Here is a 27,493-nt window from a genome sequence, read left to right on the forward strand (position 1 = left end):
CATGCCTTTGATCCCAGCACTCGGGAGGCAGAGGCAGGCAGATTTCTGAGTTCGAGGCCTGTCTGGTCTACAAAGTGAGTTCCAGGACAGCCAGGGCTACACAGAGAAACCCTGTCTCGAAAACAAAACAAAACCAAAATACTAAGTCTTCCTTGAAGAGGCTAGAGACAACACCAAGACCATTCAATTTTATTTGGGACAATTCATCTGGTTTTTTGGTTTTTTTTTTTTTGTTTTAGAGACAGGGTTTCTCTATGTAGTCTTGGCTGTCCTGGAACTGGTTCTGTAGCCCAGGCTGGCCTCGAACTCACAGAGATCTTGACTGCCTCCTGAGTGCTGGGATCAAAAGCACTCGACACCACTGCCCAGCTAGGATGATTCATCTATAATCTTTTGATACTTAAAAGGTTCCCTTTAAATATAAATGTCCACATATGCAGGGGTTCGATCTTTGACTGTAAGGACTGGAAACTCAAACTAACCTTGAGATAAGTGGGAGCTCAGCGCCAGGCTGCAGTGTGGAGAGAGAACGGTAACAGCTGTCCCGGAGGTAGATTGTTGTCACCCCTCGACACACAGGATCCCTCTAACTGTTCCTTGTTTCTGGTTTCTTAGTGTTGCTCCCTTGTGTTTTAGATCTAGTCAGTGTATCAGGCAGGGTTCTCCAGAGTCACAGAACGTATGGAAAGTCTCTATATAGTGAGGGAATTCGTTATAATGACTTACAGTCTGTAGTGCATCTCCCCAACAACGGTCAGCTGTGAATGGGAAGTCCAAGGATCTAGTAGTTACTCAGTCCCATCAGGCTAGTTGTTTCAGCTGGTCTTCTGTAGAAGTAGATCCCCACAGATGTGCTGGCAAGTAAACGAAAGCAGGTGAAGAAGAGCGAATTTTCCTTCTTCATGTTCTTATGTAGGCCTTCAGCAGATGGTGTGGCCCAGATTAAGGGTATGTACCGCCATGCCTAGATCTGGGCCTTGATTTGTCCCAGGCTGACCTTGAACTCAGAGATCACCTTGCCTTAGTCTCCTGGGGATGAATGGGTGAGAGCACGGAGCTAACAGCGAGGACAGTGACCCAGCATGGTTCTCCAAGGTTTTCAGAGTAGCGCTGGTCCTATGGTTTGAAGTTTATAATGTCTTCAGAAAATGACAGCTCTGCCATAAAACCTCCTATTCTTGGGCTGATCAGCTGGCTCAGTGGGTAAGAGACTGCTCAAAGCCTGGCGGCCTGAGCTTGGTCCCCAGACTCCACAAGGCGGAAGAAACACACGAAGACCGACAGTTGTGCTGACCTTGCCGTGCCCACTGCATTACACACACAAATGTTATATAGTTTCTAAAACTCTTAGTAAGTTTAAAGTAAGCTCCCTGCTCCAACCCCAGACACTATCTTGCTGTGTAGCTCAGGCTGGCCTGCAACTCACCATCTTCCCATGTCAGCCTCTGAAGTATTGGAATTAGACACAGGACATCACAGTTGGCTTTTAACTGTGATTTTATTAGAATGTTTTCCGTGGTCTAACCATTCTGTTAGAATGCTCCTTCCTGAAGCATGAGCAAGTGCTGGGGCCATGGCTCAGCAGTTATGAGTACTGGCTGCTCTCCTAAAGAGGACCTGGGCTTGCTGCCCAGCTTCCACATGACAGCTCACAACTGCCTAGAACTCCAGTTCCAGGGAATCTGAGCCCCTCTTCTGACCTCAGTAGGCCTCTCTCTCTCTCTCTCTCTCTCTCTCACACACACACACACACACACACACACACACTGTGCACAGACATACAAAATAAAAGAAATAAAAAGAATGATCAAGCATGGCATGGTGGTACACATCTTTAATTTAAGAAATTTAAGAACTCAGGAGGCAGAGGCAGTTGGATCTCCAAGTGTGAGGCCAGCCTGGTCTAGAGTGAGTTCCAGGCCATCCAGGGTTACACGGGGAACCCGTGGCTTAAAAAACCAAAATCACAAAAAAGAAAAAGAAAAAAATAAAAAAGCCTGAGCAGTGCTAGCAGTTAGAAACTGAATGTTCCTGTCTTTTCCAGAAGGTGCTAGTTCCAGTAGCCAAAGGCTCATGGTTTAACTATGTGCAAAACAAAGATTGTAGACCAGATAGTGTGCAGCCGCTCTGCCAACTATGTGCATCTCACCAGTTTCAGTAGCCTCAATCTGAAAACTTCCTCTCACACTTAAGTCATGATCTCTTCTCTTTCACCACTTTTTGTTTTTAAAGGTCTGTTTTAAAGTGCATTGGTGTTTTGCCTATGTGTATGTCTGTGTCAGGGTGCCAAATCCCCTGGGATTGGACTTAGAAAGTTGTGAGCTCCATGTGGGTGCTGGGAATTGAACCTGGGTCTTCTGGAAGAACAGATACGCTCTTAACCACAGTGCCATCTCTCCAGCCCTTCTTTCGTCACTTTTAAAGCTGCCTTTCTTTTTTCTCCTTCTCTTCTTCTCTTTCTTTCTTTTCTTTCTTTCTCTCTCTTTCTTTCTTTCTAGATTTATTTAACAGCCAGGCATTGGTAGGGCACGCCTTTAATCTCAGCACTTGGGAGGCAGAGGCAGGCAGATTTCTGAGTTTGAGGCCAACCTGGTCTACAGAGTGAGATCTGAGCAGCCAGGGCTATACAGAGAAACCCTGTCTCAAAAAACAAAACAATCCCCCCCAAATAAATTATTTATGTATGTGAATCCACTGTTGATGTTTTCAGACACACCAGAAGAGGGAATCAGATCCCACTACAGATGGTTGTGTACTACCATGTGGTTGCTGGGATTTGAACTCAGGACCTCTGGAAGATCAGTCAGTGCTCTTAACTGCTGAACCATCTCTCCAGTCCCAAGCCATCTCGATAGTCCCTGCCTTTTTTTTTGTCTCTTTGGGTTTTTGTTTTGTTTTTCGAGACATGGTTTCTCCCTGTAGCCCAGGCTGTCCTAGAACTCACTCAATAGAAATCTGCCTGCCTCTGCCTCCCCAGTGTTGGGATTAAAGGTGTGCGCCACCACTGCCCAGCTTGCCTGTTTCTTAATTTTGCCTCAAAACTGTCTTTCCCAAGGTAATTGGTATCATAAATACTATAGCTGTCAGCTTTCTGTTTGAAAACTACCTGATGTTAGTTTTGTCAAAAAATAGAGATCACTCATTGTATGCTAGCAGATTGGGAAATTAAGCTTTCCTACTGCTTTAATGTTCTGTATGTGTGTTCTGTATGTGTGTGTGTGTGGGGGGGTATGTGTGTGTACATATGTGCCATAGCATAGCACATATGTGGTCAGAGGAAAACTTATGGAAGGTGGGTCTCTCCTTCTACCATGTGTGTCCTGGGAACTGAACTCAGTTCAACAAGCTTGGTGGCAAGTATCTTTTTTTTTTTTATTGGTTTTTCGAGACAGGGTTTCCCTGTATAGCCCTGGCTGTCCTGGAACTCACTTTGTAGTGTAGACCAGGCTGGCCTCGAACTCAGAAATCCGCCTGCCTCTGCCTCCCAAGTGCTGGGATTAAAGGCATGCGCCACCACCGCCCGGCGGTGGCAAGTATCTTAACCCACTGAGTCATGGTGTCAGTCCCAAGTTTTTCCTACTTCTTAGTAAGAGACTAACCAGGGAAGTAGCTCAATTAATAGAATTCTTGCCTTGCATGCACAAAGCCCTAGATTTTGTTTCCAGTGTTGCTTAAGCCCTGTGGTGGTACACACCAATAACCTTAGCTCTTGGGAGGTAGACACAGAAGGATCAGGAGTTCAGGGTCATCCTCCTTTATTCTGCGAGTCCAAGCCCAATACACACCTGTAATCCCAGCATCCTATGCTGAGGCGGGAAGGGGACAGAACTGCCTGGAGGCTAGAAAGGCAGCTGGCCTAGAGTGTGCAGAACAGCAAAGCAGAAAGGAGCCTCTGCCTCAGAAACAAGCAGGAGAACTGACCGCCACATCCACATTTCCACACACTCAAGACATGGACTTGTAAAAACAAATTGAAAATTTAAGAAGGCTAAAATAAAATATAAAATTCAGCCTTATAAAATGTTAGGATGAAAAAAGACATATTGTGGTGGTATTTTATAGTACATATCCACCTACTAGATATGTCTAGTCAGTGTAGTCATTCCTAAATAATCATTAAGTTGGTTAAGATAGCTTAAAACTCACTATATTTAGCAATTTATAAGAAATACCAGATACAAAGAAAGGTAATGAAGGATTAATGTATTTCCAAAGTCGGTTGGAAACATTGTTTGGATCCTTATTTGAATAACCATGAGGAAGTTGGAGCACAAATTGCCTATTAGTATTAGTTAATATTAAGGCATTATAGAACTTCGTGACAATGATTAGTTTTTTGAGATAGGGCCTGTTTCTAGCCTTGGCTGTCCTGGAACTCTTTATGTATGCAAACCAGACTGGCCTTGAAATCAGCCATCTACCTGCCTGTGCTTCCTGAGATCTGGGGTTAAAGGTGCGCTTCTGCAGGCCTGCAGTGGTTAGGTTTTAATGCACTTTGGACAGATGTGCTGAATGGTAGTGCTGTCTAAAATGGGTCGGAATGATAGCAAAGAACAGACAAGGACACAGACCAAACAATATAGCCCTTTAAGAAATTATGGTTAATACTGTTGATGTGCATATGTGCAAGTTCATTTATTCCAGTCTCTTTTTTATATACTCGAAAGCCCCTCAAATAAGCTTAAAATGTTTAATTTTTTAAAAAACATCTCTGTTGACTTACAGGTGATTCTGCTAGACTCCTCCCAGGGACTTGCATGATGATCTGCAGCCTGGTGCAGGTGGCACACTGAGTGACATAAAAAAGAGCTGCTTGCTACCCCAGTGTTCCCCCCCCCCTCTCTCTCTGTTCCCAGGCCAGTCTCTTTCTCTTTCTGTCCTCCTCTCCCTTCTCTGCCCTCATGGCTATGCTCCTGTATACCTCTACCCCTTCTCCAGGTCCTTACTAGCCTCCCTCCCCCCAAATAAGCCCCCCTTATACCAGGTCTATCACATGGTGTAATTTCTCAGGGGGTATCTTGGAATGGGCCTGCCAGGCACCCCTACTTGAACACTTCATATATATATATATATATATATATATATATATATAATTTCATAACACTTTCTAAAATTAATTTGTGGTAATTAGAAAGTCCACTATATAATAAATGTTAGTTTCTGCTTTAACTCTTTAATACAAAAATACATTAATATTTTAATAAAAAACATGCTGAGTGTGGTTTCATTCCAGCACTTGACACACAGAGGCAGTAGTTCTAGGCCAGTTTGGTGTATACAAACTCTGTCTCAACAAAATAAAAACTCCCTAATATGTAATTAGGCTTCCTGTTAAGTATTTTTTATTATTAGATATATTTATGTGAATGGGTATATAGATGTCCCATGTGTGTACATTACCCACAGAGGTCAGAAAAGAAATGTGAGTGTTGAGGCCAGCCTGGTCTACAAAGTGAGTTCCAGGACAGCCAGGGCTATACAGAGAAACCCTGTCTCGAAAAAACCAAAAAAAAAAAAAAAAAGAAAAAAGAAATGTGAGTGTTGGATCCCTCTGAGACTGGAGTTACACGTAGTTGTGAGCCACTATGTAGGTGCTGGGATCTAAGCCTAGGTCTTCTACAACAGCAACAAGTACTTTTAACTGCTAATCCACCTCTCCAGCCCCAGTAGATTATTACTTTATTCTTCTTCCTCTTCTTCCCCCTCCTCCTCCTATTTCTTCTTCTTCCTTCTTCTTCTTTCTTCTTCTTCTTCTTCTTCTTCTATAGAGCTTCCATCTGAGGAGGCTCTTTTTTTTTTTTTTTAAGATTTATTTATTTCATGTTATGTGGGTTCACTGTTGCTGTCTTCAGACACACCAGAAGAGGGCATTGGATCCCATTACAGATGATTGTGAGCTACCATGTGGTTGCTGGGAATTGAACTCAGGACCTCTGGAAGAGCAGTCAGTGCTCTTAACCGCTGAGCCATTTCTCCAGCCCCGAGTATTTTCTTATATAAATACATTACTGCTCTATCCTCCAAATCCCTATGATTTTTTATATAAATTGAACATAATTTTAAATCAACTCATCTAACAGGTCAGATGTTACAGCAACACACCATTCTGAGTAATAGTTTTTGACACATATAAAAATTTTTTTATTAAATACAACTTCAAAAAAAGTACAACTTCATATTTAGACATCCAAGCTTAAAATTTCTTTAGGCTACATAATCTGCCCTTAAAATACAAGTACACATACACAGACATTAGAAACTCAGTCTCCAAAATACTCAGTGAAGATGTCTGGATGAGTCTTACGGAATTGGCCTAGCAGTTTCTTCTTCTCTTTGGCAGAGAGTTGTGAATCCTCATCAATATTCTTTAGTAAGCTCAACAGCTGGTCTTTGGTTTTCTCCTTTGTACTGCTAGAATACTCACTTTCATCAATTCTCTGGCAATAAATATAGCCTTAAGATTTAAAACAGAAACTTCCAGTTAATGACTCTATTCTTCACATTTATCTAGAAAAACAAGGCAGTGGTTTCCTTTTCATTTTCCTTTGTCATTCTATAAAACGCATCAGAGGGAATAAAGATAACCTTAATCAAGCAGTTTTAACCCAGCCTGAGATGGCTCATGGGAAAGGCACTTGCCGCTAAACCTGTGTTCAATCCTCATAAACATGACCGTGGAAGCACAGAAACAACTCATGAAAGTTGTCCTCTGACCTAGACACACACACACACACACACACACGGAGGGAGGGAGAGAGGGAGGGAGGGAGAGAGAGAGAGAAAGAGAGAGAGAGAGAGAGAGAAAGAGAGAGAGAGAGAGAGAGAGAGAGAGAGAGAGAGAGAGAATAAGAAATGTGAATTTTAAAGGTTTTAAAATAACCTGAAAGTTATTGTAACCCAGGAAGTACTCTGCTAAGCCTAGAAAATTGAGGGGAATGTTTCAAATCATTTAGTTGAAACTCATCATAGCAAAATAATTTCAAATCAGCACTCTGGACTGGTCTCAAACATCTGTGACCCTGGCCTTTGGAAGTTGGAGGCAGGAGGAGCAGGACTTCAAGGTCATCTTTGGCTACAGAGCCATGGATCAGCCTGGACTACAATGAGATCTTGCCTTAAAAACAAACAAACAAACAAAAAAACAACCCTAAAACCATGTAGATAACATTCTTAAATTACCTGTATCTTTATTAGGATCTCTTCCTTTTTGTATGGCCAGAAGCTTAACACTAACAATTTTATGTAGAGTTCCAGGAATCTAGGAAGAAGGTACACAGGACATTATTCAAGTGCATTTTAATCTGTTACAAAGAATCACAATTCATTACTTTCAGAGTTTTACCTTGAAAACATCTTTTTGGTGATCCATTAAGAAGAGCACAAGAAGATCCGTTTTGCCTTTGGATACATTTTTGTTGTTGACAATAGCTTTTGAGAATACCCTTTTCACTACCATCCGATTGTCACTCTGTAAGAAGAAACACACACCCCATGCTACATATTTGAAAGGCTAAGTTTAGTACTAAGGGGATATCAAATATGAATCTGCCATCCGCTGTAGCACAGTGGATGCTAATGCCCGGAATACAGTGAACATTTAGACAGACTTACTTCTTCCTGTAATTTAAATTCCGAAGGATCTGCTGCAACAGCCATGAAGTACAGCAGCCGTCTAAACTCCTCCCTGTCCTGGGAGTCCTGAAGCTTCAGAAACAACTGTGTGGCTTCTAACGCCATTTCCGTCTTCCCGTTTACTTTAGCCAAAGGAAAACAACTGCTTAATTTACCAAATATGACTATATTAAAATGAACAAAACTCATTACACTTTATGTGAAGTAGTACACTTCCTCAAAGTTGTTTCCAAAAGCAAAAACAAAAAGCAGGAATGAAAACAGGAGCAAATCAACCTCCATACATGTGCCACAGCATGCATACATGTATGTGCATACGTACTGACAAATAGGAGCAATTTAAATAAATACAAATAAAATGGATGACCAACAGCATAAAGACAACCTGTCCTCAGATCAACAATTGATACCACAGGCCCTTGTCATAGATCGTCTTAGGATGTTAAATCTAACTCTTGGCTTCATAGATTCCCACTCTGCTTCTCAAACAGACTTTGAGCATGTGCTATGTATAAATGCTGATAACTGTACCTGAGAAAAATAGAAGGCATTCTCTGAAACTCCCAATTTGTTTTCAAAATCCATGTAAAACAGTGTGCCCGTGTAGGTCAGAAAGAACAGTGTTGTCCTTCTGAAGAGGGTACAGGGTCATGCTGGTCACTCTTCTAAAGCAGGGAACTGCCACACCTGCCTAAGCTTGCAGAGGATGACAGCAGTGTTCTGAAGCAGCCAAAGTTCCTACCTAGCTTTGGAGCTACTAAGGTCTCATGGTGAACCCTAAATACTTGCGTGTGTGTGTGTATATATATATATATATATACACATACATATGTATATATATATATATATATGTGTGTGTATATGTGTATATATGTGTGTGTGTGTGTGTGTATATATATATATATATTCTTTATACAGCTGACTATGATTTGCCTCATGCTTTAGCAGCTGGTTTTGCCAGCTGCAGATAATTTCTGCCATATTGTGACATTTGGAATTTTGAGAACTTTACAGATGCTAGAGAGGGTGTGGGTAGTTGTTGGTCATTTTGGGAGGTTGTTTGTGTTTTGTTAGTAGTGGTGCTCAAAAAGGAAACAAAAGGAAAGAAATTAGATTTATAGTCAGGGGCTGAAAATGGGTGGGGAAAAAAAAGAACTCACAAGTAGCAAAGACCAGCTGCACACGTAATTTTTTTTCTCTAAGATGAACTCTGGTATCTTGCAGGGGCTAACTTACCCAGGAGTTCTGCTATCCCATTATGAACATCATACAGGTGGCTTAACAGAGGCTCCCTAGTACTATAATATTTGCCAATAGCATCAAACAGAAGTTCCTTCACTAAGTCTGTTCTGTCTGGTTGCTCAGGAAAGTTCCTGCTTATATCCACAACCATCCGGTCGGGAAGATATTCCAAGCAGTCAATGGCTGCAGAGATCCATTCATCTTCCCTAGAGCAAGGGAGGAAAAAGAGGGTTGTCTTAAAACACAAGAAGAAATAGACACATGGTATCTAATTCCTTGATTATTTCACATTTGCTACTAGGATAATATTTTCCACACTTAAAGACAATAGAATCACTTACCATATATCTAAATTGTGTATGACAGGTTAAAGAAATCAACTACATTGCATTTTCCTTTTGTGTAAAAATATCATTTTACTACATTAAGGATGAGAAGGTCACCAAAATTAAAATTTGACCTCAAATTCTCCCTAGTGCTAGGATAATGAATGTGTGATATTACCCACATCTGGTTTCAAACCTGACTCCTAAGCTGTAATTCCACCATATAACGTTGCGAGGTTCAGAGTCATGGGTATGGTCTATTACCTCTCGCTTTAGCTAGGACAGAATAGAGTAAGACAAAAGATTAACATTTCTCATTTCATTTAGTTTGTAGAGACAAGATAACATTTCAAAATAATCAAATCAAGAGGTAAAATGTTCCTTGGGAGATTTGTGTTGGTCTCTTGTAGCCCAGCCTGGTCTTCAAATCACAATATAGGTAAGAATGACCGTGAATTTCTGATTCTCCTGAGTGTTTTGATTATAAGCACTGATGACCATATTAGGAACTATTGGAGAGCCGGGCGTGGCTCACGCCTTTAATCCTGGCACTCGGGAGGCAGAGGCAGGCGGATTTCTGAGTTCAAGGCCAGCCTGGTCTACAGAGTTAGTTCCAGGACATTCAGGGAGATACAGAGAAACCCTGTCTCGAAAATCCAAAAAAAAAAAGGAGCTGTTGGAGAATAAACCCAGGGCTTCATAAATGAAAGGTAAACACTCTACCAACTAGCTATATACCCATTCAGAAAACACTGTATCTCAATAAATTTGTTATTTGTCCTCTACTGCCATAGACTTTAGGGTTTACCAAAAAAAATAAAAAATAAAAAAATAAAGCTAGATATCTTTACATTTGCTACACATTCTTTATGTCATAGCTTGGGTTTATAAAAAGAGGAAGCTATGAATCTTTAAGGTCATTTTTAACACAAATTCTGAATATTAAGGTAAGTATAAAATATTACCTATTGTAGAGATGTAAACAGGAGAGTAAGCTTCCCATTGCAGAAGCAGAACTTACCAGCTAGTATGTTAAGTTTCATGTAAGGCTTTATGTGTGCGCCCCTGCCTAGCTTGAATATAAATCTTAAGATCTGAAGTCTTAGAGAATCCAGAGCAGACATTTTTAGCTCAAGGAAGAGCCATAATTTGGTCTATTCCTCTCCTAAGTAACGTTATTAAAGGCTAGTAACTTCCATGATTCCAGTTGATTTAATGTTGAATTTTTTTGCCTCAGTAGGTAGTGTGCCAGTCTACTTTCTGAGGTGGAAGGGTTTAAGAAGTACAACTTTCTCCTTCCTAGCTCTGTGTTTTCAACACATTGTTCATATGAATAGTTGGATGCCAACCGATAGATAGCATAAAAAACCAGGTATGGTGATACATACCTTTAATGCCAGCACTAGAGAGGCAGAGGCAGATCTCTAGGTTCCAGGCCAGCCAGGGCTATACCCCATCTCAAAAAATAAAAATAAAAAATTTTTTAAATTTTAAAATTTAAAAAAAATTTAAAATTTAAATTTTTAGAATTGCCTTTAATTCTAGCACCTGGGAGGCAGAGGCAAGTGGATCTCTTAAGAGTTCCAGGTCAGCCTGGTCTACAAAGCAAGTTCCAGGAAAGCCAGGGCTACAAACAGCCTTGTCTCAACAAAACAACAACAAAAATTCACATTCATAATGACAGCTGGAGGTGAAAGGTTTACTTTACAGTGCTTTAGGATAACGAGTGAATTAGAAGATCACTCATTTAACAAGCATTCTAAAAGAAAGAAATGTACTCAAGTCAAGATTCTAAAAGTTTGTCAAATCTGTTCACTTTAAGTCTGTGGGGAATCTTAGGAGATGCAGGCATGCTGATATCTTCACATGCCATTTTTGGTTTTGGGGTTTTTGTTTCTGTTTTTTTTTTTTTTTCTTTCTTTTTGAGACATATTCTAAGTGTATATGAGATCTTGGCTGGCTTCAAACTCAGAGATCTGCCTGCCTCTGCCTCCCAAATGTCAACATTATGAGTATGTACAGGGTCTCATGTCGCCCAATCTGGTCTCAAACTAGCTATGTAGTTGAAGGTAACCTTAAAGTGCTGAGCCTTCTTTCTGCCTTCTAAGCTCTGAGATAAAAGGTGTGTGCCACAACACCTAATTTAGTCAATGCTGAGGCTTGAACCCAGAGCTTTGTGTGCACTGGGCAAGCTCTTTAACTCACAAACATATTGAGATAATTATATTTGCACTTACTGAGAGTCACCATAGGCCCTGAGAATTCCTCGATCCAGATAGTTACTGGTGTTGACCATGTCAGGCTGTCTCTTAGACTGAGGGGCTTTAGGCACGACCTCTTGCTGTTTGAGTAAGGAGTCAAGAAATGGAAGGTCGACAAGTTGTAGCAGCCGTCCAATCGTCTCCTCTTGCCATACTTCATTGATAACTACCCAGGAGAACGACAAAGTGGGAAGTATCAATTAATAGTTATTCCATGCTCACTGCAACATCTGTCTAGGTAGGTCTAACTATTAAATCTGTGGCAGAGGGCTGGTGAGATGGCTCAGTGGGTAAGAGCACCCGACTGCTCTTCCGAAGGTCCAGAGTTCAAATCCCAGCAACCACATGGTGGCTCACAACCATCCGTAATGAGATCTGGCTCCCTTTTCTGGAGTGTCTGAAGACAGCTACAGTGTACTTACATATAATAAATAAATAAATCTTTAAAAAAAAATAAAATAAATCTGTGGCAGAAAGTGGGTATACTAGCCCACTCTTTTTTTTTTTTTTAAAAAGATTTATTTATTTATTATATGTAAGTACACTGTAGCTGTCCTCAGACACTCCAGAAGAGGGCGCCAGATCTCGTTACAGATGGTTGTAAGCCACCATGTGGTTGCTGGGATTTGAACTCTGGACCTCTGGAAGAGCAGTCGGGTGCTCTTACCCACTGAGCCATCTCACCAGCCCTACTAGCCCACTCTTACTCATGGAGTGCTTTCTTACAACAAGACAATCCAAGATTTGTTTAAAGTGTAGGAGAACAGCCTCTGGACAAGAGGAATTCTTGTCATTCTTTGTTCCATATAAAGCAATAATATGCCAGAGATAAGGGATCAAGCCATATAACATGCTAATGAGGACTCTAGAAGAAAGAATTGTTCATTCAATCTCAAAACTCATTTGAAACTATTGGCTGCAGAGTATCCACTCAGGCTTTCCACACAACCAGGATGGGGGAGGGAGAGCAGAAATCAAGATCATCAGGCTGCATTCCAGGGCCACAAGGAGGAACATAAGAATTCTGTTAAGACTTTAAATATGATTCTCAGCTGTTCATGTAACCTAATAAAATCTTAGGAAAAGAAACAGCTTAGAGCACACATTAAGGAAGAATCAATCTGCATGCAAAACATTTCAGACTTGAAGCCCTGCCAGCAGATGGACAAAAGTCAGTGTTCAAGAGTTGTAACAGTGATGTGTTGTTGTTCAGGATAATAGACTTCTGTTGAAGCTCAACATAAACAGCCTTAACACACAGCACACTCTTTCTCTGCCTGAACATGAAAATTCAAATAAAAGCTGGGAGGAAATGTCTCCTGGGTCTTCCACTTCTCCCTGGGCATCACTAGCTTACCTTGAGGAGACAGCCTGGCAGAGATGTGTATGTGAGGGGAGTTGGCAGGCTTTAGACTCAGGTTCTCCCACAGGTCCTCCAAACTGTCCGACTTGATATCAGATGACATAAATGACGCGTCTGAGTACCTAGCAGTACATCCACAGTAATGATGAGTGTTAGAGCTGCAGTGGCTACGGAGCTTACGTCTCAAAACCAAAGCGTAACAGATGAAAGTCTGAGTGGGATAAAATACCTTTCACAAGTCCCTTATTCCGCCCAAATGCATTCTCTCTACTTGCTCTTTGGAGTCAGGATCTCTTGCATTCGCAAGCTCATCTCAAACTCACTATGTAGCTGAAGCTGGCCCTAAACTCCTGATCCTCTGGGCCCTACATCCCAGATCCTGGGATTACAGGTAGATACCACTACACCCTGCTCTAAAATACAAATATTCTAAATAGAATCTCCTGTGACCCTTTATTTAGATGTAACACAATGACTAAAACTGTATCACCAATTTTAAAACATAATAAAACTAAGCGAGGCCTGGTGGTAAAATGTCTCATCCTAGCCCCTCAAGAGGTAGAGGCAAGAGAACCCTGAACTTACTGTGAGCCTGGCTTGTTACCTACAGCAAGTAATGGGCCAGTTTGGGCTCTACAGGAAAACCTGTCTCAAAACACCAAAAAACAAAAACAAAACAAAAAAATCCTGAAATTGTCAGTCTGTTTTTTTAAATCTTAGTTGGTATGAATATTCCTTTGTTTGCCACAGAAATATTAATATGCTCCACTACCCAATACTGTTGAAGATCCCAACAGCACTGTAGAATATTTATAAAATGTTCTTTCTAAAACTCCAGTTACAAACTTTTGGTCTCAAAAATTTCAGGCAAAGCATGAAGATGTGTTAGAGGGGTGTGGAGCAAGCATGCTCTACACTATCCTCTTATTCCTTTGCTTGTGTCTAGAGAGGTATATTTTATTGAGAGACTTAAAAATATTTAAAGTCAGTGCCCTAAAATCCTGACTCTAAGGTCACGTTTGAGTGATTTATTGTCTCCTCTGAGGTTTCGCTGGGGCAATGAGGGGAAGACAGTTTTACTTCATAAACTCACCATGCACTCCTCACGTGCGTTCACTTCCATCAGCAGTCCGGTCCCCACATTCTGTCGTTCCAGACTCCCACTTTCTTCCCCCGTGGTTAGTACAGCCTCCCCTTCCCTAGCCTGCAACATTGCTTCCCTAGTTCTCACTGACTACGAAGCACCATTTCCGGCCCAAGTGGTCTCCCTAAAATATAACCCCATCCTGTCCTCAGTGTCTTTTGTGGTCTTTCCAACATCTATATGACCAAGTCCCAAGTTCTTTACCACTCCAGAACAGTGGCACCCACCTATGTCCCAGCTTCTCTGGAGGCTGGGGTAGAAGAATGGCTTGAGCTGAGAAATTCAGGAATGCCTGAGCCACACAGGAAGAACTTGTCTCAAAATTAAAAACAAACAAAAACCTCACAAACCAAAATCACAGGAACCCTGGAACATGTCACATGAAGCTCTGAGTACTGTCAGTCTTTCACTTTTCACACTCCAGAGCCACCACGTTCTACACTCCAGTAAGACTCTAGAGCTGGGTCTCTCTGCCTGCCCTTCTGTCTTCTGTACTCATCCCTTCTTGATAGGAATTGCCAGTTTTTACAGTTACTCCAACTTGAGGCAAAGTTTGTTGACTGATTTTGCAAAATAGTATGAACAAATGAAGTCTAGGGTATACCTGGTACGTTATCAACATTTTAGTATATTTTATTAAATTTACCAGGATTTGGACTTTAGTCAAAATTATCACAGTCTTTTTTTAAAAAGTATAAAAATGCTGCTACTATGCCTACGACCACCTAATGCCAGGACTCACCTGGAAGGCGAATGCACTTTGTTCTCATGGCCTAACTGATTATCCTGATTAGGTATTGTTGTGAATCTATAAAGGCTGCAACTGCTATCTTCAAATGTAGGCTTCTTGTCTTTTCCAAAAACTCTGGTTTGAACAGCTTCAAATACTTTGTAGTCCATAAGTGCCTGACACACTCGTACCACTTTGGCCCGAGGAATATCAACATCACCAAAGAATTTATTCTGAGTTAAGTGGGAGTAAATGACATCCACGGCTTCCGAGCCGACGAAGCAGTCGTTGTGCCGTTTTAAGTGGTGCCTTCGCTTCTTCACTTCCACCTGGGTTTGAAGGGTGTTTACAATGCTGCTCCACACGAACGTGGCTCCGAATGGCTTCTGGGCCACACTGAAACCTAGAGAGAGAGGAACTGTGCATTAGCACTTTTGATCATTTGTACGAGGTCCAAGCAACACCTAGAAAGAAGGGAAATTAGCAGAAGCATATTATTGATGGCAATTTATTTAAAAATTTCGTGCCTGCTATATACTAAGTGTTGTCCTGTGTGGTAGACACAGTAGTGAATAAAATCTGTTCTCACATTTGAAGACACTATGGGCAGATCCAAACAATATGTATGTGTTCAATTAGTGCTGAGAGGATTTAGCTGCTGGGCATGGTGCTTACCTGTGACTAGCAAAGGAGGCTGAGGCAGAGGATCAATCGCGAGACTCTCAGGAGATCAACAGGCACACACATGGGCTGGGGTGGAGAGGTGGCAACAGCTGAGTAAGAGAATGCTATTTCATTGGGGGGGGGTGTGTGCCCGAGCTCCTGCGCTGATGGGTTGTATGTGGACACGTGTGCCACAGCACGTCAAAGGACAACTTGCAGAGATATGCTTTCTCCTTCCACCATGTGGGTGCTGGAGATCAAATTCAGACTGCCAGGCTTGGCAGCTGTGTCTCTACATGCTTATGCACATCCACCTCTTGATGGCCTGAGAATACTACTCCTTCCTTTTTACTTTATGTGTATGAGTGTTTTGCCTATGTGTGTACGTATGTGCACCACAGACTGCCTAGTGCCTGAGGAGACCAGAAGAGGGTGATGATTCTTTGGAACTGGAGTTACAGATTATTCTCAGCTGCACGTGGGTGCAGGTGCAGGGAATTGAACCTGGGTTCTCTGGAAGAGCAGCCGGTGCTCATAACTACTAAGCCATTTCCATCCCCTGAGAATGCTGCTTTGGTTGGTTGGTTGGTTTTTCGAGACAGGGTCTCACTATGTACTACTGCTGGCTGTCCTGGAACTCTCTAGGCAAGGCTGGCCTCAAACTCAGAGATCCACCTGCCTCTGCTTCCTGAGTGCCACAGTTAAAGCATGTGCACCGCCAGCTGGCTGAGAATGCTATTTATTTTAAGTGGGATGCCAGGAAAGACTTTTCTAGGGTTGGAGATTTAGCTCAGTGGTAGAATGTTTGCCTGACAACTGAAAGACCCTGGGTTCAGTACCAGCTCTGGAGACACAAAATCACAAAGGCAAAAAGAAAAAGAAAAAGAAAAAGAAAAAGAAAAAGAAAAAGAAAAAGAAAAAGAAAAAGAAAAACCACAGAAACTAGGAATCACTTTTCCAATAGTTATATCTAAATAGGGACTTGAGTAAAACCAGGAAGCAAGCTGTACAGACACTAGGGAAAAAAAACAGAGAACAGAAAATCCAAAGGCCCAGGGGCATGCACTCTGCTAGAACATGCCAGTCAAACTAGAGTGGCCTGAGGAGAGAGCCGCAGCAGGAAGTGAGAGCAAGGAGGGGTAGATGATGCACCAACAGCTACACGCAAGACTGTCCAGCTATCCAGTCAGCAGCAGCTCACCTACGAGGCAGATAGCATCTCGGATTAGAGACAAAGTGGATTCACAGGCTCCATGCCACTTCCGAGCACACTGAAATCCTCCTGGGATTGACTCACGGTCACGCATGCACGCAGGAATGCACATGCCATGCACACAGGAATGCACAAGCACACACACGGGCTGCTTCCTGTTTTGCCAGCTTCTAACTTAAATACTTCATAAGCAGGGTAAAGTAATAGGAGTTTATTAACTATTGCAAAAGACCAGGGTGAACACAGAAACAAAGCAAGATTTTTGCCCAGCACACATAGAAAGGGAAAATGAGCCCTGAAGACATTCCTGTTAGGCTGGTGAGATGGCTCAGTGGGTAAAGACAATTGAGGCCAAACACGATGAGCTGGGTTCAATCCCCAGAACCAACATGGTAGAATGAGAACACTGACTCCCCAAAGTTGTCCTCTGTCTTTACAGGCACACACACACACACACACACACACACACGAATTAACTTTTTTTTTAACGTAAAAGAAAAAAAAAAAATCCAAGCCAGCAAGATGACTCAGCAGATAAAGGCTCTTCCCGGAGCCTGGCAACTGTGCAGTCCCCAGAACTCACATGCTACAAGGACAAAACTGACCCACATACAAAGTAAATTAAATCTGAGAAAATTTCCCATATTTTTCCTTAAATAAAACTGATTATTGGCAAAAATACAAAGAAAAGGAAAACTAAAGGGACAGAAAATGGGCCTTGGGCTTTACCACGCTGACGGAACTGAACCTAGCTACTTAGTTAATCATATGGTCAGAGGCCCTGTGTCTGCTGCTCTCTCCCCTCTCCCTCTACCCCTCTTTACATAATCAGTGTATGCTCTCTTATGAGATACGCTCCTCACGGTCTCTGAAAATTCAGCAGTCCTAGTTAAGCCCCTGCTTTTGTTAAGCAATTGCTTCATTTACGTGGATTCTCTTGGCAGAGAAGCAGGCAAGTTACTACTTCCTTTCAGAGTCTAAAAGTAAGGAATATGGAGACTGACCATTAAAGCGACCATTGCCTGAAAGGAAGGAAATTTAAACAAGTGTGTGTGTGTGTGTGTGTGTGTGTGTGTGTGCGCGCGCGCGCGCACCGGGTGGTGGTGGTGCACGCCTTTAATCCCAGCACTTGGGAGGGAGAGGAAGGCAAATTTCTGAGTTTGAGGCCAGCCTGGTCTACAGAGTGAGTTCCAGGACAGCCAGGGCTACACAGAGAAACCCTGTCTCAAAAAACCAAAAAAAAAAAAAAAAAAAGAAGTGTGTGTGTGTGTGCCCAGCTTGCTATGTGCGTGTGCTAGGATCCAAAGTCAAGTCCTCCTGATTGTACAGCAGGCACTCCTATTGCTAATTCTCTTTCTAGCCCCTCTTCCTACATTTTTAGCTCCTGAACAGCATGTGTATGGAGGGAGAAGGATCACTCTCGGAACTCACTTGGTTCTCTTTCCAGCGCGTGGCTTCTGAGCTGGAACTCAAGCCATCAGGCTTGGTGGCAAGCACTCTTCCTGGCTGAGCCATCTCGCCTACCTTGCTCGTTTTAGTGCAATGGAGAAAGAATTACTTTTCTGTTGTTTTTCTTTTGCACTGGGGATTGAACTGAGTTCTGAGGTACATGCCCAGCATATGCTTTGCCATCAAAGCTATACCCTAGAGCCAAGAATCTTAAATTCATCATTTGAGATCCACTTTCAGTGTTGAAGTATAAGGAGTACATTGAGTCATTACACTGCATTACTTCACGGCATAATTTTATAACTGCTAGCAATTGTAACAGTTTTTACTGTAAAAATTAATAGCACACATATAAAGTCATCTGCTGTTTATTTGTAGTTTTCAATTCCAAAAGATAAATAATTTATTACCTACTCATTGTTTTGCTAGTTCAAAATGATCAGTGAGGTTGTTTTCAATTTTAATAGTGCTTTAAGAATGAAGATAGCTGGGCATGGTGGGGCACACCTTTAATCCCAGCACTCTGGAGGCAGAAGCAGGTGGAGCTATGTGAGTTGGAGGCCAGCCTGGTCTACAGAGTGAGACTCTGTCTCAAAAAAAAAAAAAATCCAAACAAAACAAATACTAAGATAATTCCTAATGTAGTGGAAAACAGAAGTAACTGCTGCAGCCTTAGAAATATTAGGTAAGCAGTTTCAAGATTCAAATCCTGGAGACTGTGAGAAACAGTAAAGTAAAACTAGACTGGCAGCAGCCTGGTGTTACCTGTGAGGAAAGCCAGAGTCCACACTGAGGGGTCTTAGAATTGGTATCCAGGCCTCAGGGTGAGCTTCACTAACCTGGCTACAATGTGCCAATAGCCACCTCCTTTCTTTACTATAGTGTGGAGCAGGGGCTCCTATATATAGACCAGGCTGGTCTTGAACTCAGAGATCCACCTGCCTCTGCCTCTCCAGCTCCGGGATTAAAGGTGTGGCCACTACCCCAGGCCCAACAGCCCAAGTTCTTAATTTATTTAAAATACCAGAGATCATAATGAGTTTTAAATTAACCTAATGCTGGCTCATTAATCTTTCCTTATGTGTGTGTGTATGTGTGTGTGTGTGTGTGTGTGTGTATTGTTCTTTGAGACAGGGTTTCTCTGTATAATCCTGGCTATCCTGAGTGGAACTCACTGTGTAGACCAGGCTGGCATTGAACTCACAGAGATCTATCTGCTTCTGCTTCCTGAGTGCTGGGATTAAAGACAATTGCTACCACTGCCCAGCTTGAGACTATGTCTTAATGTAGCCCAGGCTGGCCTGGCTCTATGGAATAGCTTAGCCTTGAACTGATGATCCTACCTCTACTTCTTGAGTTCTGAGAGTGCAGGTGGGCTTCAAATTCCCATTTTATCATTACCAGCAATGCCTCCCATCTGAGTATGTACAGCATGACAAACTATGACTTCTCTAATTTAACCAGACACATGGCTCTGTGGAAATAGCTAATAATCACCCCTTTTTCAGAAAATTGAGGTTCAGTGTGTTAAACCTGCCCTGGGTTACACAGATAGTAATTTCCTAATACCTACATATGTTTTATGATTAGTTATTTGGTGTTGGGAATACAGATTAAGTTCTAAAGCTGTGCTTCTCAGCCTTCCTGATACCGAGACCCTTTAGTACAGTTCCTCATGTTGTGGTGATGCCTAGCCATAAAATGATTTTGGTTGCTGCTTCATAACTGTAATTTTGCTACTGTTATGAATCCTAATGTAAGTATTTTTGGAGACAGTTTGCCAAAGGGGCCACAACCCACAGGTTGAGAACTGCTGTTCTAAACAGAAGCTCCTGAAGACTGAGGAAGTAAACAGCTCAAAGCCTCAGGAAGTCCCTGAAACTGACAGGCCAGACGGACTTCCCAAGGCACTAGGAACTTCTGAGGAGGCAGAGACCATTTAAGCTAGGTCAAGTGTGCAGTGAGCTCTGATTTCCAGCTTGCATGAGCTGGGGTGGCATCTGGGTTCACAGCTCCTTCCATGCTAGCTCCTTTACGTGACCCTTCTCCTGTACTCCTAATAGATGCACTGGTGTCACGTAAGTCTGTCAGCCCACATACTGTCAAGGTCGTCTTTGACAATGCATAAAGTTTAAGGACAACCTGGGCTATAAGAAACTCTATCTCAGGAGAAGCCAGTTAAAAGATACAAGATTCGAATTCATCTTTCCTTGGCGATCCCAATAAGGTAAAACAATGAAAGAACCAAGAGATCAGAAGAAACAAATTCCATAGTTTTAAGATTTACGAATTCTTTCCCAAAGTGTTTATAAACCCGTGGAAGCCAGTACTCCTGAAACAAAGTAGAATATTGTGAATTCTGTAATATATACAACACATAGGAGTAAAACAGGAAAATAAGACTGCAAACCTGAAGCCGGGCGTGGTGGCGCACGCCTTTAATCCCAGCACTCGGGAGGCAGAGGCAGGCGGATTTCTGAGTTCGAGGCCAGCCTGGTCTACAAAGTGAGTTCCAGGACAGCCAGGGCTACACAGAGAAACCCTGTCTCGAAAAACCAAAAAAAAAAAAAAAAAAAAAAAAAAAAGAAAAACTGCAAACCTGGAGATCTCAGATTGTCTTTCTCATAAGGGAAACAGACTTTAAGGTCAGCAAATTTTCTTTTCTTTTAAAGACAAAGTTTCAATGTGTTGCTAAGGCTGGCCCAGTACTCCTGGGTTCATGTGATCCTTGTGAGCCAAGTAACTGGCATACAGGCATGGTTCTCACACCCACCTGGGGTAGTGATTGATGTGTTAAAGATAAAAAGTTAAAACACTCAAGTCACAAAGTAGGCTAGTACAAGAATCCTGAAAGTTGAAGCAAAGTCACCAATTCTAACCAAAGGATGGTGATAGGGATGGGCATACAGCCGGAACGGCATGGGAAAAAGCTAATGCTTACATAGGAATTAAGTAAGGAGCAAGGAACAAACTTCCCCATATTAGCTTGCTACTAAAACGTGGGAAATCAGGACGTTTTACAGGTTGGATAAGACTGTAAGAAAGATTAAAGAACAGGTTAGAGCAGGGCAGCCAGCACCTGTGTGCCACATAATGTTTCCAGAGTCCTCCAGGCAAGATAAAAGCCAGCCTTTTCAGGTCCCTCTGTTCTCATTGACCATTAGTTCCCAAGCACGGCACTGCGTTCGTTCCCAGGTATTTCCCCTCAAGCATCACCACCCACAGACCCAAAGCTCAAGTTCACACAGACACAGCAACCCATAGTGAACGGAGGACTTGACAGGTCAATATGTCAAAACTCATACCAGGATAACCAGGTTTGACTACAGATCCCCCAGTGCTGCGCAGGATCTATCCTATCACCCATTAAGACCAGAAAAGCATGCTAGCCAAATAAAACTGACTTTCTGTAATTTCTAGACAGAATTCAGGAAACCAGAAAGTACACAATGACTGTTTCTAAGGCTAGCGAGCAGTCACAGCTGAAGCTTCAGATTGTCCTACAGCCTCACTAGCATAGAAGCTGGACAACTCCTGAAAAGTCTACATCTTGAAGCCAGGGGCTGTGACTATCTTTAATCCTGGCCTCCAGTGGGCAGAGGAAGAGGCAGGCCAATCTAGTGCAGCCAAAGCTACAGTGAGACCCTCTCTCAAAAATAAAATCAATCAATCAATCAGTCAATCAATAAAATCAAAATAAACTCTTCATCTTGAATCTATTTTCCATTTGGTCAAAGGTGTTCTAAAACACCAGGACTGTGAGAAGTGCACTGACTGTTCTTCCAAAGGACTTGGGTTTGAGTTGTAGCAACTACATGGCCACTTACAACTATAAATCCAATTCCAGGGGAGGGACCCAACACTCCAATTTCCACACATACATGATGCAGACTTACGTGCATGCAAAACAACCATGCATATAAAATAAAAATTAATTTAAAATTTTTAATTAATCTAAGAATCTAAAACTAAGCTACAGTAGGTCTGGTCAAGAGATTTCATCTCCGGCTGGTGAGATGGCTCAGTGGGTAAGAGCACCCGACTGCTCTTCCAAAGGTCCAGAGTTCAAATCCCAGCAACCACATGGTGGCTAACAACCATCCGCAACGAGATCTGGCGCCCTCTCCTTGGAGTGTCTGAAGACAGCTACAGTGTACTTACATATAATAGGTAAATAAACCTTAAAAAAAAAAAAAAAAGAGATTTCATCTCTGTATCTTGGTTCTTTTACCAACCACTACAGCAGTTGAATAATATAGTTAAGCTTGGTCTCAGGTCTACACTGCTAATTATAAGAATTTAAAGACTGAAATAGTTCTTGCTTCATTGAGAAACAAACACATTGAATATCAAACAGAATGATGGATCTATAGGAAAGAAAACATGGGGACGCATTAAACCTAGATCTCTTAACATTATGGTCTCCTTTTTTTGTTCAGTTTTTGTTGTTGTTGGGTGGTGGTTGTTGTTTTTAATGACACTGCCTTATGACCCAGTTTGGTCTCAAACTTGCTATTGTAGCTGCAGCAAGTTTGAATTCATGACCCTGTTACCTCTACTTCCTGAGTGAAATGCAGGCAAAAACTACCATGCCTGGGTTGCATATCCTCCTAAATGATACATTAAACCTGTTCTACTAAACATTTTTTATTTGCTTGAAAACAATAGTTTGAAAAGCAAAAATCACTTTTCATAAATAGGAATTCTAGCCCCAAAAGTTTATTAACAATAAGTTACATTTTCCTTTCTTTTCTTTTCTTTTTTTCTTTTTGGTTTTTGAGACAGGGTTTCTCTGGATAGCCTTGGCTGTCCTGGAACTCACTCTGTAGACCAGGCCTAGAACTCAGAAATCCACCTGTCTCTGCCTCTCAAGTGCTGGGATTAAAGGCATGCGCCACCACTGCCTGGCAAGTTGCATTTTCAAGAGAATTCCAACCTTTAGTCATTTATTTGAAATACTGATCATTGCCATTTTTAATGATACATAATGATTAATGAAGTTAGTAACCAATAATTCCTTTAAAGCCAACTCATAAATCAGCCACAGTAGGACATTACATTTACTCAGATTACAAGGGGCACTCAGGATCAACCTTGAAAACAGCAGTTCACCCTTCCTGAGAGAGCCTAGTCAGGGGAAGCCGCTCTAACCATGCAGGTGCCTACAGGTACATCAGCATGCATTCTGTAGCCAGGCTGTGACTTTGCTCTTGAAATGGTCTCACCACGCAGCTCTGGCTGGCCTGAAACACCCCCTGTTGACCAGCCTGGTCTTTAGTGTACAGAGATCAGAGATCTGCCTTTAATCCCTTGACCTTTGAAGTCCTGGGATTAAAGGTATGTGTTACGAAGCATGAGATGATTATTTTCATTCTAGAGCTTTGGACTGAAAATTTAAAAAGTCATTGAAATAACTCATGTTTCCCATATAAAACTTTAAGAAATAGAGTTAGTACATTGTTTTCAAGTTTCCGTACAGTTACAGAGTTCAAATAACTTCGCCGCTTTATGAGCCATCTCAATATTGCTTTAACACAGGTTAATGAACATTTGTTAGTTGTAGATTATTGCTAACTACTAGAAAAACATTTGTAAAGGTTAACCCAATGGTTCGCAGTGGATCGTTTTACATCCTCATCAGATCTGTCAGGGGACATGTTTTATTTATCAATGGGAAGGAAGGGGCTACTGACATCTAGAAATGCTAAAAGTCCCACAATGTACAGCATGGCTCCCACAACAGAGAAGTGTCCACAGTGCCTAGGTTAGGAAAGCTTGGGTGGATGAAATAACTGTTCAGGGTGGGAGTGTGTGCTAAGGCATACAGACTCAAACAGCATGGACTCGGGAGTGCGTGCTAAGGCATACAGACTCAAGCAGCGTGGACTGGGGAGTGTGTGCTAAGGCATACAGACTCAAGCATCGTGGACTCGGGAGTGCGTGCTAAGGCATACAGATTCAAACAGCGTGGACTCAGGAATTCTGCCGTCCTGGGTCTCACTCTGAGATCCCACCCTTCGTTAATAAAATCCAACTTCTGGCAAACTACCTAACTCTGTTGGAATCACATGTTAATGTGGCTAACTGTGTACAACAATAAGCAAAGTCCAGCTCAAACCAGGGAGAAAACTATCATATCAGTATCTAGAGGAACCCAAGGAGACATGACAACTTATAGAACAGAGGACCTTTCTTTTTTTTTTAAAGACCAAGTCTCACTCTGTAGTCCTGACCAGTCTTGACCTTAAGACATCCATCTGCCTCTGCCTCCCCAGTGCTAAGAATAAAAGCACACCTCACATTAAATCATTTAGGATTTAAGAGAATTTTATTTAAGGGACAGATTACAGTTCACTGAACATGGTCTCAGCATACTCAGGAGGCTGAGGTAAAGGAATGTCCAATGTGAAGTAAGCTTGAGCCACAGCAGAAAATCCTGTCCTCATTCATAAACAAACAGCTGGAAGGCTGGAGATGGCTCACAAGTTAAGAACACTTGCTGCTCAGAGGACCTGAGTCTAGGTGCCAGTATCCACCTTTGGCAGCTCACAACCACCTGGTCAGATCCAGAAATGATGACACCCTCTTCTGGTCTCTGTGGCCATTTACTCTCATGTGGCACACAAACTTACGCATACACATAAATAGTTCTTATAAGCCACCACCCCTCCCCAAACATAAAACAACCTGGGGGTATAGTTCAGTGAAAGAACACTTGCCAGGTACGTATCAAGTTTTATTTTTATCTCTTCAGGTTCATTCCATCATTTTATGTGTGTAAGTGTTTGTCAAAATGTATGTCTGTGCACCATATGTATGCCTGGTGCTTACAAAGGCCAGAAGAGGAGGTCGGAACCCCTGGAGCTAGACTTACAGAAAGTTGCAACCCTTTATGGGGGCGCTAAGAGTCTAACATGAGTCCTCTGGAAGAGAAGCCAGTGCTCTTAACTACTGAGTCATCTCTGCAGTCCCTTGACAGCAGTTCCAAAGCCATTACTCAGGCTGGAGAGAGACGCTCAGTGGTTAGAGCACTTGCTGCTCCTGTGAGGAGCCAGTTTCAGTTCCTGGCACCCACATGATGGGTAACTCCAGGGGACTCTATAATTCTTCTGTCCTCCCTGGGCACCAGGCACACACATGGTGTACGTACATACACGCAGGCAAAACACTCACACCTATACAAAATGAAATCAATTAATCTATAAAAATGACTCAGAGAAATGTTTAGTAGGCAATAGCTGAAACTTCGTGAGAGCAGTAAATGTCACAGAGGTTATGTCACAGCTGGGTAGCTGAGGCCAAGTGGGAAACTTTCCGACACGACAGAAACAGATACTGCAATTTTTCCTGGATATTGCCTTTGACAGTCCAAAGTTTGCTTTCCTATCTGGCACTAGAGAAAGGCTGACTCTGAGGTGCCCCCATAAAGGCTGGCTGTAGGTATAAGTCTCTCCTGACAAGAACAATTTTAACATTTGCTAAGAGAAATATCTACAAAAGTAGGCATTGGCCCTCCCCTGCTTTAATTCAGCGATTAATGAGAAAGCCTATGGGAAGTATTCTGAGCTCCTTGGAAAAGTGACACCAGGCAAATTCAAAGACTTAGGTTACAGTATAAAGGGATAACGAGATAACAAACCACTTTCTTGTTGGTTTGCATTAAGACAGGTGTCTTAAGTTCTGGCAGAAGATTAGCACAAACCCCTTTTTCTTCCTCATAAATCAGGTTCCGGCTTGTGCTTATAGCCATTGAAAGAGTTACTAATCCCTGGAAAAGGGGACGTACAAAGCTGCTTGCCAGAGCACACAGACAGGGAATGGCAAGGAACCAACCCCCAGGCTCCCATTACCTCCATCAGAAGGACTGTGACAAAGCAAGGCAGGGTGGAAGAGGAGTAAATAAACAATTAGCAAATCGGAATCCCAGCTGCAAAGAGCAGCTGGAGCCCACAACAGCCCCCTCAGAGTCCCCCTCAGCAGCCCCCTCAGCCCCGGGTGCCTGATGCTGAGGACAGTAAGTGAGCGATCTTTTCCTTCAGTGAGAATCTCTAGCCACAGGTCAATCCTTCCCACAGTGAGTCAGCTACCCAGTTTTAAAATGCATTCCCTCTCACCACCTAAAAACCTGTTCACAAATGTCCAAAGCCCAGAACTGACATTTCAGCTGTTAGGAAAGACCTTCCTAGTTAAAGTGGGTGAATTTGGGAATCCCATTTACCAAAGAGAGCCTAAAGCTATCAACAATTTCCAGTGCCATGTCAAGTGATAGAGTGATCAGAGCCTGTTAGGTGAGAACAGTATGTGGTCAGTTCTTGTTTGCTGGGTTTGGTTTTTTTGTTTTTTTTTTTTTTTTTGAGACAGTCTCATTTTTTAACTCTGTTTGGTTTGGAACTTTCTGTGTAGAGCTGACTTGGAACTCAGAGGCTTTACCTCTGCCTCCCCAGTGCTAGGACTGAGGGCTTACACCTCTACAGCTGGACTATAGACCGCTTTTATAATCTGTACCGAGAAAGTAGTTCTCTAGCAAAATTCATCATTAAGATCTTGGAGATTATGTGGAGCATTGATTAGTAAAGTCAAGTCAAACAATAGCGGGACCACTGAGATACACTTTTCTGACCTAGGGGAAGGACTCACTGTTTCACAAGTTGGCATTTTACAAATGAAAAGCTTTGGTTGAGAGCCAATTTCTCCAGCTCTCTACCGGGCAGTTCCAGAAAGGGGGAAAGGTGGCACCTTATCCAAACAAATCCAAATATCCCAAACCTCCCTATTTGCAGAATTAAGAGTCAGAATTTTAGCACGGATTATCCGATTCGGGTCAAAGATCTTACACCCGCCCTCGATGATTCAATACATTTGTCTCCCAAAGTCATGTAACTATCAGATCAGGGATTGGGGGAGGGGGGTGATGGAGGCTTCACTGAAACATTGCTTGTAGCGAAAGTGTTAAATTTACACACTATTACTTCATCTCCCGAGTCTGGGAGCCACCGACCTCTGATCCCACCATGCAGTCAAGAGTTCGTTCTCCAGACGCTGGCCAGGAAACTATTCAAAATTCCGCGCGTGTCATAAGTCAGGCTGTGGAGCCTAACCCCCACTGCGAGCGAAGTTTGGTAAAGTTCCTAAAACGCCGAGCTCTGCCTGCGGCGGGGTCCGTGGCCCGTTGCCCGCTGCCCACCCAGGAGGAGAAAGCGGATCCTCGCGGCCGCGCAGCCCGCGGAGCGCACCGCCCGCCCACAGCCCGCGCCCGCCCCACGCTGCCGCGGCCCTCCGACCCACCCGGAGGTCTCTGTGCAGGGCTGTGCAGAGCCGACAGGTTCAGCGCCGCCGCCTTCTCCCGAACCGTGGCCATGACAGCGGCGGGCTGGACTCGGTGCCTGCGCCGCTGCCGCCGCTGCCGCCGCTGCTGCCGCTGCTCCACAGACTGCGCGCCCGCGCCGAAGCCTCCGGTTAACTCCCGGGGG

General features: G+C 42.7%; 1 protein-coding gene and 1 pseudogene across 3 annotated transcripts in view; both read right to left on the minus strand.

The window, feature by feature from the left end:
- Positions 1-756, minus strand: part of LOC110290343 — a 2,518-nt pseudogene extending 1,762 nt beyond the window's left edge. Inside the window, exon 1 of one of the 2 annotated variants that reach the window (XR_002377423.1) lies at positions 483-688. The product of XR_002377423.1 is annotated as a peptidyl-prolyl cis-trans isomerase NIMA-interacting 1 pseudogene, transcript variant X1 (transcript). Of the gene's footprint in view, positions 1-482; positions 689-726 lie in introns of those variants that run through there. The other variant, XR_002377424.2, reaches the window with a different exon arrangement.
- Positions 757-6,117: 5,361 nt separating this feature from the next.
- Positions 6,118-27,493, minus strand: Depdc7 (DEP domain containing 7). The gene is made up of 9 exons (XM_021156290.2): positions 27,309-27,493; positions 14,711-15,101; positions 12,819-12,946; positions 11,438-11,627; positions 8,869-9,080; positions 7,612-7,754; positions 7,343-7,468; positions 7,180-7,258; positions 6,118-6,454 (listed from the first exon to the last, which is right to left on the minus strand). The coding sequence occupies exons 1-9, from the start codon at positions 27,379-27,381 to the stop codon at positions 6,261-6,263; spliced, it is 1,536 nt and encodes a 511-aa protein (XP_021011949.1). The 5' UTR covers positions 27,382-27,493; the 3' UTR covers positions 6,118-6,260.

Source organism: Mus caroli, chromosome 2 (assembly GCF_900094665.2).
Source record: "Mus caroli chromosome 2, CAROLI_EIJ_v1.1, whole genome shotgun sequence".
NCBI classification, from domain to species: Eukaryota; Metazoa; Chordata; class Mammalia; order Rodentia; family Muridae; genus Mus; species Mus caroli.

Excerpts from the sequence above, each read along its gene's own strand:
- Depdc7 (XM_021156290.2), bottom strand. The coding sequence starts at position 27,381 with ATGGCCACGGTTCGGGAGAAGGCGGCGGCGCTGAACCTGTCGGCTCTG. Across the intron at positions 11,628-12,818 it reads TGCCAGGCTGTCTCCTCAAG|TTATCAATGAAGTATGGCAA; the intron begins GTAAGCTAGTGA and ends TCTCCTGGGTAG. Across the intron at positions 7,259-7,342 it reads ACCAAAAAGATGTTTTCAAG|ATTCCTGGAACTCTACATAA; the intron begins GTAAAACTCTGA and ends CCTTCTTCCTAG.